At 33.4% G+C, this 20,439-nt stretch overlaps 1 protein-coding gene across 2 annotated transcripts; it reads left to right on the top strand.

Moving 5' to 3' along the window:
* Nucleotides 1–370: 370 nt before the first annotated feature.
* On the top strand, nucleotides 371–19,377 carry LOC149806087 (uncharacterized). Of its 2 annotated transcripts, none has more exons than XM_089950966.1 (4): nucleotides 371–1,167; nucleotides 10,828–12,566; nucleotides 13,463–13,588; nucleotides 17,064–19,377. In XM_089950966.1, the coding sequence occupies exons 2-4, from the start codon at nucleotides 10,919–10,921 to the stop codon at nucleotides 17,498–17,500; spliced, it is 2,211 nt and encodes a 736-aa protein (XP_089807092.1). In that variant the 5' UTR covers nucleotides 371–1,167; nucleotides 10,828–10,918; the 3' UTR covers nucleotides 17,501–19,377. The 2 variants fall into 2 exon arrangements, with proteins under 2 accessions (XP_089807092.1, XP_089807091.1); XM_089950965.1 differs by having other exon boundaries at nucleotides 10,763–12,566.
* Nucleotides 19,378–20,439: the final 1,062 nt, after the last annotated feature.

The following is a 20,439-nucleotide window of genomic DNA, read 5'->3' as shown; positions in this document are numbered from 1 at the left end:
GAGATGGCAGTGATCCGGAACGGTGAGCGCTTTAGACCACTGGGCCACTCTGGGGCTCCCTCGGTGGATATACTGACAGAACTGAAATAAATAGCTCGAAATTATTTCAGTGCATTTACTTATGCACGCTTAGGTACAACATGTGCTAAATAAAGATCACTCGGTTATAAATTGCACTATGGTGTAGTTCTATCAATATATCAACTACAAGAAATGAGTTGGTGGAATTATGTGGTATGACAAACAATGTCATGACTTTGATATTCTTTTGAACTAGCAGCATCACTCCTCAAGAGCCTCTAGTTTCATACAATTTGTAAAGTCACATGTTTGTCGAAGTTTACAATTATTTGAGTGGATGATGCGAGTCACATTTGCGGCATAGTAATCTATTGAAGATATTATATTGTTAATTGATATAAATATGGGCTGCTTTTTGTCTTCTTTACTGAGTGATATCCATACACGAAAGGTAATCAATAATATCACTTTTTTTAAAACACAGTATTAGAAAAGGAAACGTGCATGTATATACTTCCTCTTAAGCACACTGAGAAGAAAAAATATAAATAGATCAGCGATAGACATACTTAATCTAACCCACAAGGGCGGGTTTGTACTATATTGAATAAAAAGAAAACAGCGGGCAGGAATGTTTTGTGTTTGTGTATCGGGTTGTAGTGAGGGATGAATGCGTGCTGGGTTTAGGTTTTTGCTGTCAATTGTTGTACATATTTACTCAATATATTATCCACCTTGGTGTGTCTCAATAACACGAAACTTCAACACAATCTGCCTGAAACATAACCTGGCATTGACTAAGCACAAGAAATGGGACGATTGATATACGTGTGAACCCAGTGTCAAAGATAAGACCCCACAGTGGGCACAAGACGTCGCATTTGAGATGAGGAAATGACATCATTCAATCACACGTGTGCCGTATATTCATAAAGTGGATTTAAGATGAAAAAGATACCTGGATAAGACTCGCACTGAGAATTCCAACAGGTGGGTGGATTCAAGTTGATATCAGGTCATTTGTTATTTCGGAATCCCTTTGAGATGAAGGTTATCTACGTTTTCATCGGAGGTTTGTGTAATAGGTTGTCGACCAGCACTGAAGACCAAAGAAGCTAATTTCAGCATAACCTACACGTTATAAAGGTACACTGTACTCCATGTTGTTATATTTAATTATCAAAAGGAAGCATTTTTTTTAAAAAGTATTTAACCAATGCACTGTCTTAATAAATCAGCTGATTGCTCATTGGAACTGGGAACCAATGTATATGCATAATTAATCATTCAATGTATATGCATAATTAATCATTCAATGTATATGCATAATTAATCATTCAATGTAAAAGGCATAATTAATCATTCAATGTATATGCATAATTAATCATTCAAACATCTAAGCTAGAAACAGAGATTTAAAGTATCTGTTACGCATCTAAGATCATCTAAAAAGGATAGAAGCCCAAGGAAGATAGGAACAAAGAGTCAGACAATAATGTAGTCATAGTGCAGTCATATATCCTACCCATCAAATGAAAATATGTCATCTTTTTCTCAACTTTTTATCAGTTTAGTTATCTTTCACAATTAACCATTACTGCTATTACTGCTATTATTATTATTATTATTATTATTATTATTATTATTAATAGTAGTAGTAGTAGTAGTGGTAGTAGTAGTAGTAGTAATAGTGCTGTATATATGATAGATAAATGGGAAATATTTTATTCAACCTCATCTCTTTTTAATTGATTAAAAACAAGCTTTCTACTAACAGCAATATCCATATTTTCAAGTATATGACAGGTGTCACAGTTATCGATTTGATATCGAAATTATAATCAAGATTAGACTGTTAACATCATGGTGTCAAAGAGTGTATGCAGTGAGTTTACTTAAATTATTGTTTTCACTTGCCTTGGTCGATTCATTTTAACTCACTTCAAATTGCTTGCACTGAAAGAAAGTGTCTTATGAATGAATACTGATCAATTTGCTTGAGATAAACAATTTGTGAGGAATACATTACTTTTTTAATCCTTTCAAAATTAACAAAATAAATAAATAATAAAAGCGAAACACTTTCATGAATGTGAGCACGTGCTGTGGCTACGTGAGTAAGAATCTGAAAAAAAATTCAACCAGTCGACTTCAGTGTTTCACAGTTTAATTTCATTACCTTTGAAAGTAAATCTCTGTATTGTAAAATCGGTTGATAAAGGTCTTTGTTTAATAAAAGAATTCAATACATTCGTGACTTTTCAGGAATCATTACCATTTGTCCCTTATATACAAGTGGTTATCGGATAAATATACGTCTAATATACGAGATTTAATTACCATGTGTCCATTTGGATCCTGTAAAAAGACGCATAAATAAACAATGTGATATATTTATTTATTTAATACGGACAATGCGTTTTGTTGATCCAGATACCAATTATCCACTAATATTTTTTTTTTTTTTTTTTTTGGGGGGGGGTTTAGAACTATAATTCCAATTTTATCAATTTGTTTTAAGTTTTTAGGCAGATATTAGATATTACATTTGCCTTGCTAATCCGTGCGAATTGCAGGTAACAAAAAAGACCGGATTAAGAAAGTTTTTTTTGTATACGGAAAATGAGACGTAGTTTTAGCATTTTCGAACTGATTATTAATCATAATTTCTCGCCTACCTGACAAGGTAATATCGAGTTTTTGTATGGACTAAATTAAAAGAATCCATCCATATGCACTAGTGTGGGAAATCTCACTCAAAGGTCAGCAGCTACAGGTAGGTACGAGGTTTTGCTAACTGGATTTCCTTGTCACACAATAACACGTTGTCCATTTTGTTCTCTCATTCTCAGTAGAGAACAGTTCTGTATACACGAAGACTGGTCATCAGTATCGATGTAACATTACAATTATAGAATATGTTTCTAAAAGGTTTTACATCATCAGTATCAATGTAACATCATAAATGCCTAATATATTTTTAAAATGTTTTACATCATTAGTATCGATGTAACATTATAAATCAACATATTCAGTACGCCGTATCAAATTAATTTTTCTCCAGCCAACTCGGAACAAAAGACGTTTATAGTTTTGTCTTTGTATTAGCTTTGTTCTAAAACTGTAAAGAAAAGTCTTCTTTTACCTAGTATGTATACAGACAACTTGACAGACCCAATACGACTATTGTGTATCCGTGCAACCGATGATCTGATTGAATGCCTTAAGCATGTTCTCATCTGTGATGTGTACCCACACCTCAAATGTCTAGCAACGGACAAAAACATACCAACTGTGGATGACGTTAAATTCATTTTGACAGAAATAAATTCAAGCAATGTATTCAGATTTCAATCAAACGTGAGAAAATGAACGCAAAACAACAACAAAAAAAGCATTTTAACATCCATCTGCTTTTAAATAAGAAGATATTCCTCTTTCATAAGAAGAGTACAAAAGGGCGGTGAATCTTACTAGGTAAAAATTATAAATAATTCATGGTCATTTGTTGTTGTGTCTGTTTCTTTCTTTTTTAAAGTAACCAAAACAGTAATATTCTCATTCCGTCCGAGAGAATGAAAGTCTATACGTCTAACAAGACCATCATAACTCATATATCCTACGGAGCAATGTGAGAAGTCTCGTTGAACGTGGCTATAAGAATGAGATAAAATTTATGTAAAAACCGCTACAAATACCACAGAAGAACATCACAAAAGACCAAAGCAAATAATTTTCATACAAATATTGGTGATGGTCAATGGTAAGATGCGAACATATTCCTTTTCGCAGTTCGTTATTCTTACCACAGGACAACTGTCATCAGGGCATCCAAGGGGCACAAATGATGCCAACACTGGCCACCGTTGCACCAGTTTAAGTTTCGATTGATTTTACGGATCACTGATTTTACATTAGCATATGGAAAAGTGTTTGAAAAAAATTCGAAAGTTCGTAAACCTGAATTAGCTGTAACGCCGATTGACCCCAAAAGCGTCCATAGCTACCCTTCACCTGGCACTAAGAATTCGACCAATCGGCAGCATTTATATTAATGGCGAATGTATACAAGTAGTATATGATGGCGATAGAGCCTCTTACGGGAGTATTGGGTTAAACAGGTGTTACGACTGTTAAGTCTTAAAATAAGTAACAGAGGGGAAGTGAAAACAATAATTTAAGTAAATTCAATAATTTATTTCTCTAACTTACAAAGTGAAAACGTAAGCAAAAAATTAAGTAATGTGAATTAAATCCCAAAGAATTCTGAATGTCATATCACAAGTTCAAAAATATAGAATGTCCCGAATGAATTACAGTAGTGTTAAACATGCTGATGTACCAATAGTCTTTAACGTATCGATTTAATACTAGTCTTGAGTGGGTTGATGTACCACATTAATAAATCCAGTATATCTTTGAATGAGCTCTCAATCATCCCAAGGTAATGTTTTAGTTGAAAACATCAATGAGCACTTTGTAATTCAAACGAGTAATTTTAAATAATTCTTCTCAAATTAAGCATGAACACAGCTATAAACTCCGATCATAGACTCCCAAAGACTGATATGAAACAGAAATGAAAAATATGTTATGAGATCTCTATATTTACACACCTCACCTAACATGCGATACAATGGATGTTCCGAAAATCCAATGGGAGAATATCACTAACTCTGAAGCAAGGTTAGGCATTGAACTTGTTTACAACTTATTATCATGACAAAAATCAGGTAGACAAAATATGTTAATAGTGAAAAAGGCAAAAACTCCACCCTCAATCATAGACAAAATTCAAGCACACAATAAAAATTAAATTTACATAACACATGGTACAAATATTCCAGTATATAACGGGAACTTAAAACAGTCTGCTATCTTGGATAAGAAAAACTACAGTATTGTCTAAAATTTCGCTTATATGTTCTTCTCAGTGTGTGATGAGTTTTTCTGGATGGAAACGGTAGCAATGTAAATTATTTGTTTTCGCTTGAAATTTAATTGAAAAAATGATAATAAGCTATCATTGTTAATGCTATCGCTATTGTTTATTATTATTATTATTATTATTATTATTAATGTTACTATTACTATTATTATTATTATTAATTATTATTATTATTATTAGTAGCAGTAGTAGTAGTGTCTGGTTAGAAATGGTAAGAATGCTAGATGTGTTTGGCAATAAATGTGAATTCGTCTATACCTTAACTGAAATGTTTCATTTTCAGTTTGACATATATAACAGTAAATTTAAGTTGTTTATTGTAATGGAGAGAGAGAGAGAAAGAGAAAGAGAGAGAGAGAGAGAGATTTACTCTCCAGCTACGTACTATCCATCATCCAAGTATCTACTATCCATTACCTAGTTATATAATTTCCAGCACTCAGTTATATAATGTCCAGCACACGGTTATTTATTATCCAGCACATATTTAGCTAACCAGGTCAACTTACCATCTTCGTAATCATACCCACATTCTTAATGTATCATGCGTACAAAGAAATAAAAATCAGAGTGGGATTTAAAGGAAATGGTATCGAAAAGAAACGAGAAAGAAAGTACGTGAGGGAAATATGACTGCTGACATGGGTTGGTGTGTGACACACTGAGAAAAAGTGGGATACAATTTTTTTGGATACATCTTCGTTATGAAATTAGAAAAACACATTGCATTAAAATATTGGATCCTTTTTAAAACTTGATATTTGTTTTTACCAACACACAAGATAGTATTGCATGTCTACTAAAATCGGCTACTTTAATGTTACTTTGTTTTTTGGTTTTTTCATAAGCATGTTTTTATTTATTCGTTTCTGTCAGCAAATAAATGACTGTAACTTGGTGTATGTAAGCGTGGCTTAAACGAAAGAGACTGTCTTGGTCGATTTGATCCATGCTAAAATAATTCCTTGTTTAGCGCAGATGTAATTTTTGCTTTCAAGAAATAATCACAGTCTAACAATTACTTTGTTTTTGCAAATGGCTATTATATACATCATTCATGTTAATCTATCAATAACAGTTTTCTGTTAGTTAATTTAAAATATGCGAATTTAACATTGAGGCTATATTTTTTATATTTTGTCGTCTCTTGACCCTTAACGTGAATTAACGTGAAATATAAGTCTAATAATTTTAATTGGTTTACTCTTATTGGTCTTTAATTTGTCTAAACGGAAATTTAATGTCGGAACTCCAGTTACAAAATTATTATTCTTTTTGAAGTGTCAGTACTCAATTAATTACTGTCCAGTTCCAGTATCCACGCTATACCATCAACTCGGTGTTGGAGGGAACGATTCCCACGTATTTACTTTCCGTCAACCACATTTTACCAATAACAGGCCTATGGATTGACCAATACCTAGATATGTTGTGTCCAATACCCACATTATACTATCAACAAACCTTTAAAGTGACCAATACTCAGTTATGTCCTATCCAACGCATACACTATACCACCAAAAGTGGTATGCGGTGATCATTACACAGTTATATATTATATATTTTCCAACATCCATATTATACTATCAACACGCAGTTGGTGTGAACAAAACCCAATAATTTGTTTCCAACACTCCACCCTTCCTATCCAAGTAGCTGCTAAGTTAAAATTCCATTTGCTATTTAAGTTCTGATTTGCAAAGTTTAAAATTGTGGGATTTTTTTTCAAGTTCTCGTTTCCAATTCTCATTTCTTTAATTCTTATTTTTAATTTTATTTTTTAAGTTCTATTGTCAAATTTGATGTTTGCACGTTTCACCTTTTACTTTTCACTTTTAAGTTTAAATTCAGTTTTGCTAAATTGACGTTCTTAAATATTCCATCCTAATTCTCATTTTAAATCTTAGTTTTTAAATTTTTCATTTTCAAGTTCAAGTCTCATTCTTAAGTTTAATTTTTTATGTTCATTCTAATTTCAACTGCAGTTTTCATTGCCAATTTTCATTTTCAATTTTGTTTTTTCTAACTTTCGTTTTTATTCCTCAATTTTTATTTACATTTATAAAAATAATGGTAATGTCTTTTTTAGTTAAATTTTAAATTTCGCTTATTATACAGATTTAATTTTCGCTTTCAACTGAAATTCTATTTTTTCACTTTGCTTTGTAAGTTTACATATGTTAATGTCCGTTGAAAAGATTTTAATTTTACTTTAAATCTTTAATTTTCATTTTCAAATCTTGATTTAAATTTGTTTTTTAATTTTAATTTTCAATTTAAAGTTTTATTTTTAATAGCTATTTTCATTATAAATTTTCGTAATTTATTTTATTTTTTATTTTAATGTTCAGTTTTCATTTTCAACGTTTCCATCTTAATTTGAATGTTCAATCTGTTTTTTCAATTGTCATTTCTTGATATTCAATTTTTTAAATCTTAAATTGCATTTTTGGTGTTCATTTTTTAGTTTTCATGTGTTTGTACTTGGGAAGTAAATAAATACCTGACTGTAAACAAATACGAAGGGTAGGAGTGCTGAAACATACACAGCCCGCATACTTTCTTATATGCTATCACACAAAAGGGATTAGAACTTTAAAGTCTAGTTTCTGTCGAACACATAGACATCACAAACATAAGCACATAGGCTGTACATTATTTAACAGTATGTGTGTTTCTAAGAATAACGAATGTTTAAAAAATGACCGCTTGGTTCTGAAATAAACAAATTACGAGCTGCATACACATCATTAATTAGAAGCTCTTTAAGACTAAAGACTCCGGACGCTATAGTAATTGTTGTGACTGATTTTGCTGCTGGCGTTTGAATGGTTTCATCGATGCAATAAATAAGGTTTAAACATTTTGGATTGTGAAGGTCTCTTTCCTTTAGGTTTTCCAAAGAAATGTCATACATTTCTCTCAGATGGTTTAACTGTGCCAAAATGTATTTTTAGCACATTAACAATTTTGTTTCCAACCTTTCCTTTTTCCCCTGGTTTAAATCTTTAACTTCTCCTCTTCTGCTTTATCGCTTCCTTATTTTGCTGAACAAGTGTATGTTCTCGTTCATTGTGATGTTGCATTCAAGTCTCTTCCCTACTGAAGTAATCATAAACTGGTGATAATAGAGGAAGAGGTCGAGAAAGTTATACTACCAGAATAACTTCTTGCGAAGACAATAAGAAGTTGCAAAAAGCTGAATTGAATTAGTTCTCTTTTGCAAGAATACTAGCTACAGCATCATCAGTAGTCAGGTTATCACTCCAAGAGGTATTCAATGAAGCGTACTCCAACATAAAGCCTTCATTTTTATTATGTTATACTACGCTTGAACTCTTTAGGATATGTACACATGAAGTTCATTGATATCTAATCAACAAAAGTTCGTGTTTTTTCCTGGTGCTAAATATTCACATTTAAATTGCAGACAAAAACCAAGTTAATGTTTTCTAATTTTTTTTGAGGATGATAGTTTTGTCTTTTAAATTTTTTTACGGAACATATATACGTGTTCGAGCTTATAAAGAAGATCATGTGGAAGGTAAAGTGGAAACGGACTTTATTTTGTTTAAAAACATGATAGAGAATATTATCAGGACATTAGTGTTGGTTATAAATTCTATAAACTATGTCACATCTATTAACCATACCAAGTTCTTTTTTCCTCTCCGCGTACGTCAATAATACTATTGGTGTAAGGATTAGGGGTCATACAGATCTGTCCATCAGAGGAGAATAGGGAAAATTTAATGGGAGTGTGGATTATTTGTTATGATGATCATAACTGAATCAAATTATTTTCTCTTTTCCCCTTCATTTAAATCCTACTCCGTTCTTGCTATTTTGACATGTATGTTAATATTCTTTGGACTATAAGGATAATGAGGATGGAAAGGTGATATGGTTAGTAAATAGCTGTGTGCCCGATTGTAAATAAATCAGTGGCAGAGAGTAGATACTTCAGCGGTGGATGGAAAATAAACAGGATACAGGACAGTAGATAACTGAGTGTTGGATAGTGAATTCTCGTTCTCTCCATCCCACCTCCACCCCAATGCTCTCTCTCTCTCTCTCTCTCTCTCTCTCTCTCTCTCTCTCTCTCATAGACATCCCCTGTTACCTGTTACGATACGTGTGTGCTACTGCAACAATACAAGTCAGTTTCTTCCAAACAAAATTTTTTTCTTGCATAGGGCAACACAATCATATTTACAAAACAATGTTTATAAGTTCATATTTTCTATGTACTGTTACGTCGATATATTTATCCAGTAAAATAATGCTATATTTCAGTTTGAATGCATACAAATTTCGCGCCTCACCCATCTAATTTTGTTATTTCTATCCAGACAGATTCATCCTAAGGAAAACAAAACAACTAAACAAAACAAAATAAAATACGAACGATTTTTGACGATTTCATTTCCAGTCGAAACAAACATCATTCATTGTTACTATTTTTAACCAGAAAGATTCATCACACATGAAAAGAAACAACCTTTGAACTACTTTTTAAAAGTACATTTTTCCATCCTAGATGTCGGCCTAATAATAATTTCCAGTTTGAGACTAGAATCTTTTTACCCTATTTAACAGAGGATTCAGTTTGAGGCTGGTTCACCATCCTGTACTACTTATGTATCAGTTGACTTATCGCTGACCTTCTTATCAGCAAAGCAAATGACAATATAAACATCCTATTCACCTTCCAGTGGTTATTTATGTCATTGCAGAAAAAAGTTATAAAAACTGACATGAAAGCAGGAAAAAAAATTGATGTTAACAAATTTTCATATCTTTGTTGGTCGTTCGATAATCTAATAAATGTTGTCTACACTGACACGTATAGACACGTCGAATACACGCCAATCAATTATCGACTTCTTATAATACATTAAACCTAGGGTTCTAGCTGAGTACAATTCTCTGTCGTTAAGTCCTACTCGCTAAGTAAGGGAATAAATATCAAACACTAACGGTATTGTGATGTATTCAAAAAAAATTTTCGTTGACGTAAGCCTTCATTACGGCAAACTGGAGACGATAGGTATGTTTTAGTCTTACAAAGAATATATTGTCAATTTTTATTCGCTGTATTGATTGAAACAATGTAAAGATGTGTTTTAAATAGCCTAGTTTTGGCGTTTGTCATTCGCCGTGACACCAAGATCATGGAACATCCTACACAGAAGTGGTTTGGTGTGCTTTGTATATTTGTTTAAATATGTTTTTAGATATGTTTAAATGTTTTAGATATGTTTAAATATGTTCTTAGATATGTTTAAATATGTTTTTAGATATGTTTAAATATGTTTTTAGATATGTTTAAATAGGTTATTAGATATGTTTAAATATGTTTTTAGATATGTTTAAATATCAACGGAATAGAATCGACAAGATGTCCAGAAGTTGGCCTATATACCCAGCCCTCACTCGCTTGGGACAATATAGTGTACCTCGCACAACCATGGGCTTAACCCTTGTACATCTGACATTGTTAATTCAATGATAGTACGAGATTGTACTTCATAAAGAAACATGTTAGTAATACGTTGGATTTTGCTCTATGTGTTGTAACGGTTTGTATATGTTTCCAACAGACATCAGGAGCGGAGATAAATGCATAGATTGTATATTTATCGAGATTTGTTAAAAATTACTCTACGTCGTCATTTATACCCTATTTGGTATATTATATTTCTCACGAAAATAATAAAATATCAATATAGCATACAAAGTTCTTAACTACTAATGATTTAATATTTCATTTAAGTCGATTTAAAATTTCAGATGGAAGGCCCTGAGATGCAGGAGAGCAATTAGAAAGTTAGGAGAATATATATATATATATATAGACAAAATTGACAACATTTCATCGGTTGAAACAGTTTCCTGAAGTCAACGGGTGACGCTTCATGTGAAAACTTTGAACCGTAAGAATAAGGAATGTCCCAGCAAACGAATCTTGAAAACCAAGCCGGCAATCCATGGACGGATGACAGTTTAGGTCAGAAAGACCTGGTGTATGTGAAGGGAGGAAATACAGACAAGCAAAATGCTTCTATTTCTAATTTGATAAGCGAAGGAATAATGGATAAAAATCAAGACATACCTTTAAAGAACCAAGGCCATTCTCGAGACAGAGTTTTAAATGGCGATGATAATGATCATGATTTGATTTCAGTAGACGATACCATTAATAACGATGCAGTTGGAGAATTTCATCACCATGAGTATGATACTGTTTCAGACGACCATCAACTTGAGCATGGTGTAGTAACAGAAGATCATCTCCCTAAGAATGATACAGTTTCAGACGACTATCAAACTGAGCATGGTGTAATATCCGAAGATTATCTCCCTAACAATTACACAGTTTCTGACGACCATCAAACTGAGCATGGTCTAATAACAGAAGATTATCTCACTAACAATGACACAGTTTCTGACGACAATCAAACTGAGCATGATGTAATAACAGAAGATAATCTATCTAATAACGACACAGTTTCTGACGAACATCAAACTGAGCATGGAGTAGTAACAGAAGATCATATCCGTGAGACTGATACAGTTTCAAACGACCATCAACTTGAGCATGGTGTAGTAACAGAAGATCATATCAGTGAGACTGACACAGTTTCTGACGACATTCAACTTGAGCATCGTGTAGTAACAGAAGATTATCTCCGTGAGTATGACACAGTTTCTAATAATATCAGTGTAGGTGCATATTACGTTACTGATGAGGGAGACATTGCATTCATGAAACTATTAAGTTGTCTAGGAAAGTCAAAAGCAAAGGATAAGGAGATAACTACTCCTCAGAAGTCCACAAAGGACAGAGCAAAGGAACAACAAATTGACCCAACTCTACAAACGAAAGTGCAACCTTTGAACACAATGTATGAGCGTTGTGTTAAGCCTAGACACCCATATATTCAAATTGTCAGGAAAGGTGGTGGTCCCAGTTCAGATATAATTGGAGGAAGTACAATGAAAGAACCTATCGGAGCTCCAGCTCAGTTCCAAGAACGTAAACGTGGCAATGTAAAGGCAGAATATGAGAAACATGCGTCTTTGTCGAGGAAATCTGCCAAGGAGTCATACGTGCGACACCATCCTTTTAACACTAGTGCCGTGTCGCATGTAAGTCGTATTCATGATCACGACAAATATGACTTTTCGTTTCCTCATCGAGGTTACGCGGTTCTCATTGTGAACAAACGATTCACAAACTTCAGTACCAGAGACGGTGCACAATTTGATGTGAGTAAATCGAAGGACATTCTTCAAAAGCTCGGTTATTATCAGATGAATAATAAATGTAAAAACCTAAACAAGGACTCAACTCTAGAAATACTGAAAGCCGCACGAGACACAGATCATTCTATATTTGATAGTTTCGCATTGATTGTCAGTTCCCATGGCGATGAAAAAGAAAATCCACGAAAAAACGGAAAGAAAGAACATGCGATTTACTGCTCCGATGACCAATACATATTTACAGGTGATATTCTGGAAATGTTCAGCGATGACAACTGCCCCAGCCTCAAAGGAAAACCCAAGCTATTCTTCATTCAGGCATGCAGAGGTATCATTCTTTCAAAATATATTTTCTCAATTACTTGGGTCATATTCATCGCGATCACTGCATATAATAGATACGGTTTACCCTTTTTAATACATCACAATCTCAGTATAAAATCGATACGTTGTTTACCCCTTTTAATACATCGCGATCACAGTACAAAATAGAAACATTGTTTACCCTTTTTAATACATCGCGATCACTGCATACAATATATACGGTTTACCCTTTTTAATACATCGCGATCTCAGTATAAAATCGATACGTTGTTTACCCCTTTTGATACATCGCGATCACAGTGTAAAATAGATACGTTGTTTACCGTTTTTAATACTTCGCGATCAGTGTATACAATATATACGTTGTTTATACGATTGCTGAGCTGATGGGAAATCGAACTGGTAATACAAAGGGCTACCCAGCTGTGACTTTGAAAAAGGTACTAACTTCTCCTTTTCTAGGCATGATATAACAAACCATGGGTTCAAAATACCGATAATAACCAAGGACACAAAAAAACTCCAAATGAAAGATTATTTTGAAATTTAAATATCAAATATTTTATCTGTTGTTCAACATTTTGAACAAAAGTTTCTCTGCCATCTAAATACTTTGCATGCTAAATGTATGACTCTATAGATAGATTAATGTTCTGGTGGAACCTGTATGGGATTTGTTATAGAACATAAACAGAAAAGGCCATTTGTTTGCTAAACAGTTTTGTTCATAGTAAAGGGCTATCCGTGATCTTTCTAAATACTATATCCTATGTATAAAAAATAAAAGGTGTATATTCAGATGTTCATTTCCAACTTAACATTTATATATCCTGGATGGAATTAATGTCATATGCGTGTTGAATGAAACTCTCTCTCGATGATATGTCTTTTTTCTTGCAGGCTCTAAAACCGATCTAGGCGCAGAAATAGCTGTAATTGAGGCAAATGACGACAATGCCAACAAAGTAAAACAAGTTATCGGGACACAGCCCAGTGTTGGTCACAACAACAGTTTCCCATCGTACTGTAAGTAACATCTAACAAAACAAGAATGGTTAGCTTAAGTGATAGATTAAAAGAGTGTTCAATTCGGATATCACATAAATTTATGTTGTCCTTGACTCGATGCTTGAAATGACAAATCAAATACTATAATACTGAACATTCGTAGTTTATTGGATTCTGCGTTAATAGTCTCGGTGTATGACTAAGTTTGACTAATCACTGTGTATGACTAGTCACTGTGTGTGACTGTTATAAATACAAATATTAATTAAAGTTATAAGCAAAATGGTTCACTACAAAGGACTTTGCTCACTCCAAGCTTGCTAATTATGCCAATAATGGATTCAAACCTGGTGTACGCTAAAATTTACTTAATTTTCCTGAAAAAAAAAACACCATTAAGATTAATGAACAGTTATAGTGTTCAGTGTCCAATTTATAGACTGCATTAGACCCTGGTGGGAGGCGCTCGCCTATTTGGATCATTGCCATCTCACCTTTTTCCTCTTGTGTTTAGTTCTTGGGTTCGGCCAGTGATGATATGTCAGAAAACTTTCCAACAGCTTTCTGTGGGTTGATGGCTCTTACTATGAGTTTCCCGGGTTCTTCCTCCACCAGTTATACAAGCCCCGCGTGCTGAAAAATAGCGTTAAAACCTACAACAATAACAATTGATTACATTACCTCCCCTGACTGAACCTCATTTTCCTTACAAGTGATTAAATTATTACAAATCACACCTAGCGATGAAACAGGATGTATACATCACTCAGGCAATGAAGAGAGAGAGAGAGAGAGAGAGAGAGACAGAGACAGAGACAGAGAGAGAGGGGGGTATTAGAAAATCAACCGTTCCTTTTCATAAGGTAAATACATTTGAATTGATGACACATATTTTCATAAAAGATTTGTTTCGTAGCTGCTGTAATTGAAACTGAAGAAAAAAAATCAGCTAAACTAATATAGAAATGGCTAAAGATTATGTCAGGAGACGAGGGGTTTCGTGAAAATAGGAACATATTAACCCACGTACCATTTTAAAGAATTTATGTTTAATTTCGAAGGGGTATTTGTCTATAATTTCGATTAAACTTTATTCGTCTGATATATTTATTTTCTCAGTGTCGATTATGTCAAACAAAAGTTTGAAAAAGGACCCCGTCCCGCTAATGTATCTGAATTAACCGCATTATCACAATTATTTCATCTCTCCATCAATATAAGACAACTATGAATGTAGGTGTAGCATTATTAATTTCTTCAATTTACACAGAAACCCTGTTCATTCCATAAACTCTATCATATTACTACATATAATCTCTACGTAATCCAGTTCTTTTCTTCTACTGATAAGTTACTTCTGCATAGATATCGGGGGCAGGTAAACACCTGCGTCAATTTTGAGGGCCATACTTTAAATGCAAATAACCGTAAAGAATGCGGTATAAATTTATAGTAACTAATATAAGATATGCACGATTAAACATTAAATTTAAGTAGTTACATGCATATTTTACCATTACAGAGAGTAACTTGTGTTGTTAAATAAAAGTTTTGGGGAATGGGAAATCAGGTACACATACTACCTCCAAATGATGGCATGGAACCATATAAATCCAACTCATTCGAGATGTCGTCTATAAAATGCTGCATGATAAATTTGGTCTAAATCCATTACTAAAGAGATGCTGTGGAAACACAGGAGGACGGACAATCAATAGCCGTAATTCCTATAATTGATAATGCAAACAGTAGGTTCTTCAAAGGCCTCGCCATTATTATCTTTTATACCAAATATGTTTTGAATCCGACCATCTCTGGTAAAATAACAACAAAAATCTGGATGACGGAAAAAGCAGAGAGGAAATAAGGTCTTGGAATTCTGGAGACAAGTTTATTCGACGTAAAATGTACATAAAAACCAATAATAAATTTGGCTGAAAACCAAAAACCACGGCAATGTTACACTCCGGAAACCAAAGTCCGGAGGACAGACAATCAGGGAGCATAAAACTAATCTAAATGCTAACACCGAACGCTGGAGATCAAGGGCTTTCAAAGACACTTCAGTATAAAGCCCCATACCACATTTTTTAAAAATCCTATAGGTATTGATTAGGTCATGCTGCGGACTCTAAAGCCAGGAGGACATAACTCATGCGTAAGACTGCATACCATGATGGTTTGAAATAAATAAACTTTGATAATGTTATACTGTAGAAATCAAAATGGAGGGGATGGGTCATTAAACGCTATCGACCTATCGCTAACAATTAAGCTTTCGAATAGAACCGCAACAATATGTTCGGGAACGCATCCATGCATATGTTAGAAAACTGAAGGTAGATTCTCGCACAGGTTTCCTATACCTCTATATGATATTGAAGTGTTTAGGTTTGATGCAATATTTAATGTTAGACTTAACTTTATTTCCAGGCAAAGAGTGTGAACGCAAAAATCCATTTAAAAAACATTTTGACGTAAATTACGGAAAATTTTGATTTCTATACAGTGTGGACAGGAGTTGTCTAATATCATGTAGATATAACCTTGATACTGACATTAATTACATTTTGTTTACAGTTTGATGGAAAGCTTTTTAGGATGACCCTCATCCTGGTCCTCAAATTGTATCTTAGTATTTATATATTAATGTTGTTTATATTATAATTACCCATTCCTATATTAACATCAGTCTTTAGCGGAATCAATTTTAGTTGTGAGTGATTTAATAGTCGAGAATATTGATTTATTTCAATTAGTCACTTTAATTGCAAAATGCTCTTTGATATTTTTCAGACCAAAACACTATTCTGAGATTATCCTGAATTCATTTATAGACATATTTACATAATATCAACGTGATTCATCAACACTGGTAGCACATCAACACTATTCCTGGCCAATAGTATCGGCACATTAAAGGTTAAAATTCAGTCGTAACACCATTTGAATTCATTACGGAATGCTCTATACTGGTGGATATGTGATAGAACTTTTAGGATTCACCGGGATTTAAGTCACAATACTTTACGTTGTGGTTACATTTTCATTTTGTGTTCAAGGAAAATAATTATTTGTTGAATGTTACAAACCTTGGGTTTTGCTTTCTTTTATTTAAAGGCCAAACAGTCATAACAGTAGCCTATGGGTCATGGGTTTGGGCCTCAGAACAGGTATAATGTTTAAGCACACCTTTACAAGTTGTCTCGTTTCACTGAGAAACCGCTCTTGGGACAAATCAGTCAATGTACACCATAACTCTCCTTAAAATTTCCCCAAATATCACGTTAAAAATATGGCTACGAGCTATAAAGACATACGAAGTTTCCTCAAAAGACTACCATCAGGTTATGCAGATTGCAGGTCAACAGTTTAAATAATGAACATAACAATCAAACAATTTAGACCAAAACATATGGCAAGTTTGAAGAGAATATCGATTTACAGATGAATATTTTCCTGCAGTAAAGTTCTGTATGTTTTAACCTCGCAGATGATGGAAAGAACCCCGAAGGAGAGACAGTGGAGCCCGACCCACATCTTGCTCGTGTCCAAAGTATAGACGACACGGACGCTAGAGGTTTTTTAGACATATGTGAAGACAGGCCCATAGTACACTGCAACAATGATTGCCTCATCATGTATGCTATTCCGTCAGGACATTTCGCATGGAGAAGCAACACGGACGGATCGTGGATGTTGCACTATCTGTGGGGAGAGGTCATGAATTACGACTATCGAAAACCTTCCTCCTTTCTGAAAGTACTGACGGCGACAAACCGGAAGATGGCCAACAGAGAAACACATACACCAGGCAATCCTGCAAAGTCCGGTAAAAAGGCAATTCCTGCCATCATTCATCAGCTGGATAAAGATATCGTGTTTCGACAAAAGAAATATTGCGAATATTCGACGATAACGTTCGTATGACACAATAAGTGTGCTTAATTAAAATATCAAAATTAAAGCGTGTTTCCCACGTTCATGGAAGCACTTTTGGGAAACCAAGACCTGGAATTAGAGTGTACCGAATACAGATGTCACACGTCAGAAGTCAGTGATTAATATTAAAGTTTATACCTTAATAATAGTTTGCTGATATGTGTTTAAGTAAAGAATCAAATATGGTCTTTAATGTTAACAATTATTAAATTCCTGAACTGGAATTTCGGCTTTTGCGACAAATCAAAGCTCTAACAAAAATTGAAAGTAGTTACCTTGATTTAAAAAAAATGAGTTCTCGTATTGTCAAGGTTTATAGTCATCAATTTTTAATTCGGCGAAGTACTTTTTCGACAAACTTTAAAAAACTTGAAACATATGCTTTTCTACCCTTTTAGAACGGAGCTTACTGCCTTTAGGGCTAAATGACAAAGGTCAAGGTTACTGCGACATAGCCGTTGGTGCTGTCCAGAGTGAGACACGACCTTCTTAGTGACAATATAAAGTACTATGAAATACAATGCGACCATCAAGGAATCGTTTGCGATATCTTTGTTTGATGAATGTAAGATAAATAAATATGACATTTTATATAGGGTACTTTGACAACAAATTTTATTTATTTGAGTTATTGTCACTATTCAATATTTTCCTTTAATAAAATTAGATAGTATCACATTTTGGACGATCTTAAACACGTTCCGTTGGCAACCATGTGACGTTTGACTACATTTTTACATACACATGGCGTGCTGCGATGCTAACTGCAGTGTAACTGAAATATTAATATTTTAGATAGAAATTATAAATTTTCAAAGAGGTGGCGATTTCATTGCTCGGATACCATTTGGTAATTTCTTTTGCCGTAGCAGCTTGTATTTCTTCGTCCATTTTTTAAATTCCATCTTCTGACAGTTTTTAATTCTTTGAGCACGAGGCTGCCTTTCTAACAAAACAGGCTACTTTAATGACAGCAAATTAAGCTGCCCCTATGCACCTAAATTTCGACCAGTAACAATGTATTATCGTCAATCTCCATGACAATTTATTGTTTATATTAGCCGTTAAAGCGGCGAATTGAAAAGAAAATCGCAAAAATATATCGTTCGCCTTTTCTTACATATATCTCTTGTTACGTATATTTGATTCAATTTATATTTGATTTAATTTAATTGTTTGTAAGTTTTAAAATCTTTTTATTATTAATTTCATTATATATCAAAATAATGTAGTTTTGTTTACAAGGAACTCGAAAATAGTTTGACCTTGACTGTTCAATTGTAAACACCTAAAGCTGACCTAGTTCTCGACCTTAGAAACCAGTGAGAGAAATAAACAACTTTTTTATATTCTCGGAGTAAAATGATTGGTTTTAATCAAGGTCATACTGGGGCTACGTGATTTTTTAAAATATGTAAACAGCCTCCATTTCGCAATTCTGCGCTTTCCGAAATTGCGCATTAGTGAGTTTTAATAGTGATGCTTAGAGACATCTCAGTTGGGCTTGTGTTTTTTTTTGGAAATATTGGAGTGCTCATACAGAATTCTTGGACAAAGAGATTTATTTAAATTTTATTCGGAAATTCAAACACAGGAATATTACTGACTCTGGAATAAAAAAAGATCTGTAGACGATACAACTTTTACTGACTGCAGTATACGGGATCGCCTTCAATTTCGGATTCTTCGTCGTGACTCGAACTTCAATTCATTAGAAAATTTTATTATTTAGACTTGCAAAATTTAATTCGTGGATTAAGCTATGATTAATTTTGGATTTTATTCTTAACTCCGTAAGTTGTTTTTTCTTCTCATTTTCAATAGTGTTTATCCAGGGAAATAAATTATTTGTTACATTTTTCAAAGCTTGTTGTTTTCACTCTTTCTTTTGTTACTGTTTATTCGAGCCTAAACACGTAACGTAAGACTCTGCATTCACTGATATGAAACTGACAATGTTTATTTTTTCATTAAAAAATTATGATTTTACTGGAATCTATGAATTAAACAATGGAACACACTAAAGAAAGTATTCACATTTTGTTTGGATATTTTCTAAAATATATATGTGCTCTTGCATATCTAAGGCTTTGTTTAAAACATGTAAATATGGATGGTTAACAAAATGTATGGAAAAGCCGTAGTTGAAGTAGTTCTGTTCTTGTGTTGTGAACGAAAAACAGATTTCTGATGTGTGTGTGTGTGTGTGTGTGTGTGTGTGTGTGTGTGTGTGTGTGAAAATAGAGAGAAAGAAGAAATACTATTCTTTATTCCAAAGCGACGTATTTGAAAGTTTTAATGTTATGCAAAGCGTAAGTATAACACAAATGCCTAATAATACATCTCAATATAAGCTTGCAGTTACAGAAAATTACTTCACTATTATTTAGAAGAAAAAGAAGAAAAAAAAAACAGAAAACGAAATATCCGAGAAAAAAAAATATTTGGGTAGCATGATTTTCAGAATTATTTGATATTGCAGCATTAATAGATAGCAGAAAGATATTCCTACATTGGCTCCTTATCCCACAATAATAATTGTTATAACTTAATACAGTTATGATGTCAGTACAATATAGTGGTCTAAATGAAGTGTTGTATGATACCTGCAACGGCTCATCGTGGACTCACTGTTATATTCTGCAAAGAGTTAGTTGAGCACTGCACATAGGCAGTTATTTATAGAAAATAAATCAAATACTAGTATCACTTCGGTTGCACCCATAAAATATGTTTTTAACAGATTTGGTTTTGATGAAGTGATGAAGCTTGATTCTGTAAATTGCTCCAGGTATATTTCAGTTTTTAAACAAAGAGTAACAGATGATCTCCTATTAAAGTGGAATAGTTAATTTTAAAATAATAACGAACTAATCTGTGTTTCATCCATCAATTTAGAATTAATTACTGGGTCGCCATTTGAATAT

Source organism: Sinohyriopsis cumingii, chromosome 2 (genome assembly GCF_028554795.1).
Source record: "Sinohyriopsis cumingii isolate HCF-2022 chromosome 2, ASM2855479v2, whole genome shotgun sequence".
NCBI lineage: Eukaryota > Metazoa > Mollusca > Bivalvia > Unionida > Unionidae > Sinohyriopsis > Sinohyriopsis cumingii.
This window is presented reverse-complemented; position numbering and strand designations above follow the sequence as displayed.

Bases quoted from the DNA above. Each gene is read 5' to 3' on its own strand.
- LOC149806087 (XM_089950966.1), top strand. From the start codon at position 10,919: ATGTCCCAGCAAACGAATCTTGAAAACCAAGCCGGCAATCCATGGACG. The intron at 12,567-13,462 runs GTATCATTCTTT...TTTTTCTTGCAG, and splicing joins CTTCATTCAGGCATGCAGAG to GCTCTAAAACCGATCTAGGC. The intron at 13,589-17,063 runs GTAAGTAACATC...TTAACCTCGCAG, and splicing joins CAACAGTTTCCCATCGTACT to ATGATGGAAAGAACCCCGAA.